This window comes from Cucurbita maxima, unplaced genomic scaffold (genome assembly GCF_002738345.1).
Source record: "Cucurbita maxima cultivar Rimu unplaced genomic scaffold, Cmax_1.0 Cma_Scf00040, whole genome shotgun sequence".
Classification (NCBI taxonomy): Eukaryota; Viridiplantae; Streptophyta; class Magnoliopsida; order Cucurbitales; family Cucurbitaceae; genus Cucurbita; species Cucurbita maxima.
Genome location: NW_019272056.1, coordinates 1,123,720 through 1,126,405, shown reverse-complemented (window position 1 = coordinate 1,126,405; position 2,686 = coordinate 1,123,720). Strand labels below are relative to the sequence as shown.

General features: G+C 38.0%; 1 protein-coding gene across 1 annotated transcript; it reads right to left on the bottom strand.

Moving 5' to 3' along the window:
- Nucleotides 1–705: 705 nt before the first annotated feature.
- LOC111469446 lies at nucleotides 706–2,346 on the bottom strand. Its single transcript, XM_023114709.1, has 3 exons — nucleotides 2,239–2,346; nucleotides 2,011–2,127; nucleotides 706–1,007 (listed from the first exon to the last, which is right to left on the bottom strand). The coding sequence occupies exons 1-3, from the start codon at nucleotides 2,257–2,259 to the stop codon at nucleotides 891–893; spliced, it is 255 nt and encodes an 84-aa protein (XP_022970477.1). The 5' UTR covers nucleotides 2,260–2,346; the 3' UTR covers nucleotides 706–890.
- Between the last annotated feature and the right edge of the window lie 340 nt (nucleotides 2,347–2,686).

Below are 2,686 nucleotides of genomic sequence, written 5' to 3'. Positions count from 1 at the left end.
AAAATACTCATCAACCTAATCAGAGGGCTTTTCAAAGAATGCATGGTGTTCATTAGCGTAGATGGCCTACATTCATACATACATAATGTATAACATGATCTTAGATAGCCTAGCAAATTAAGCCAACAACTAGCCAACAACTAGCCAAACAACATTAAGTAAAAAAAAAAAATCTGCTCTTGTTGGCTAGTAAATAGCACAACCTAAAATCCAAAAATTCCAACCTAGAAATATTAGTAATTAATAGCAGCTTTAGTATCAAATTCATAGTTGCCAGTGTGAAATGGAAGTTTGAGAAATTAGATTTCTGTTCTTGACGAAACTGAAGAAGGTTAGAGACTTTTTTGCACAACTGTGTTTCATCATAGCAACAAATCAGAGGTGCTAGTTAACCATCTCCTTTAAATGTTTATTATACAGTAGTAATTGGCCATCAAGTCATGAGAATTAGCATTGTATAACTGGTTGCATTTTCATTGCATGAGAATTCGTCAATCTTGAGGCATCATGTAAATATGCAACGCGTTGGTAAATTACTCGTGCTGATATTCTATTTTGAATACACAGATTCTAAAGAAATGCAAGACTACATAGGGGGTGAGGGGGAGGGAGAGAAGATGACTAAAGGATGGGTTCAGCGCTGGCAGTCCACAAATTTAAACACATGGCTTCTCATCGAAATACATGGGAAAAACGAAAGTACTGTTTAGCAATAAAGAAAATTTGTTTTTATTGCTTTAAAGGCCTTCATACTCATGGCTTTGTTCCACAGTCATAACATCAATTCTTTGATAATCTAGAATGCTAAAAATAGAAATAAAATTCTGTTTCCTTACATGTTTCATGAATTGATGCTTAAATACATTGCTAACGGAACCATTCTCAACGCATCACCATCCCCGTGAACTGAGAGCCTGAATCACAGGCCCAAATGTCTGGTCTACAGCACTATTCCATAGGTGCGAAAACTCTGGGCCATACTTCTTTGCTAGTACAGGTTTTCTCATCTAAAGTAGTTTCAAAGAGGATGCTATTAGATTAATGGATTAGCTGCTAGATGGTAGTACAAATTCAGAGACGATAGAGCTTGCATGTAAATGTTAATAGCCCAAGCCCACCGTTAGCAGATATTGTCATTTTTGGGTTTTTTCTTTTGGGATTCCCCTCAAGGTTTTTAAAACGTGTCTACTAAGGAGAGGTTTCCATACCCTTATAAAGAATGTTTCGTTCTCCTCCACAACCGAGGTGGGATCTCACAATCCACCCCCCCTTCAGGGCCCAGTGTCCTCGTTGGCACTCATTCCCTTCTCCAAACGATGTGGGACCCCCTAATCCACCCCTTTTCGTAGCCCAGCATCCTTACTAGCACACTGTCTCATGTCCACTCCCCTTTGGAGCTCAGCCTCCTCACTGGCACATGGCCTGGTGTTTGACATGTTAGAAATGGTATGAGAGCCAAACACCAGGTGGTGTGCCAGTGAGGATGTTGGCCCCAAGGTGGTGGATTGCTACATCAGTTGGAGAGGGGGAATGAAGCATTCCTTAGGGTGTGGAAATCTCTCCCTAGTACACGCGTTTTAAAAACCTTGAAGGGAAGCTCCAAAATAAAAGTCCAATGAGAACAATATCCGCTAGAAGTGGGCTTGAGTTGTTACATTGTAGACATTTATACAAAGTTTGTATAAAATTTCAGTAAATTTCAGCAATATTCCAACTTAAAAAGGCAAAACTAGTTGATATACAAAGCAAAACATAAAAAATGATATAAATGAACCTATAATTAGATCAATACTATTGTCAAGACATTTATAAAAGTAAAACTAATTTAGAAAAATTAGACAATTTCATTCATCTCATTCTCACCTTATTCCCAAACCTCCAAATGTTCATAGATCTACATTTTTACATATATGTCAATTCACGACCATCGTAATTGTCTAAAATCAATGGTCAAACACATACAAGGAAAGTTTGGTCATTACGGATACAGAACGGGAAATTTACGCTTACCGGAGATTGAGTAGTTGGTGGATAGTTTTTCGAAATGGAGTCGTATAAGCTTTTCCGTTGCTCAAAAACAACAACCCCGGCGAACACGCTCCCCAATGCAGCACCAAGCAGTCGCTCCTGCAATTAAACCACCAAAAATGAAAAGAAAGTGAGATAAAACCACACCAAAAATCGGTAAGGAAATCGAATGAGCTCTGAAAGATCATTGGAGCAAGGAAGTTTGGCTACCTGAGCGAGAATTGAAATCATGGTGGCATAAGCTTCACGGCTCAATTTCCGTCGGAAGAGAAACAGAGAGGGCTCCTTGGGGACAGATTATTGAACGAGTCGACCACAATAGGGCTGAGCAAAATGACCAAAATGCCCGAACACCTATATATTATAGTTTCTCTAATGTAACATTTTATCAGGGGTAATTAGGGTAAATCCCCTTTTTAAGTTGGAATATTGCTGAAATTAGCTTAAACACAAATGTTTCAAAACAAAAACTTAAAAATTATAAATAAATAAATAAAACTTGATGCTCATCGTATCTCAGTCACCCATCTCTGTCGGTATTAAGACAGTTATGTTCTTAGTTCAACTCGTATCAGTTTTTAATTTTCATCATCTTAGCTCGAGCTCTAGAGTTGCTAAATGAGCAAGTTCTCTCTTTGAATTAGTTTATTATGATATT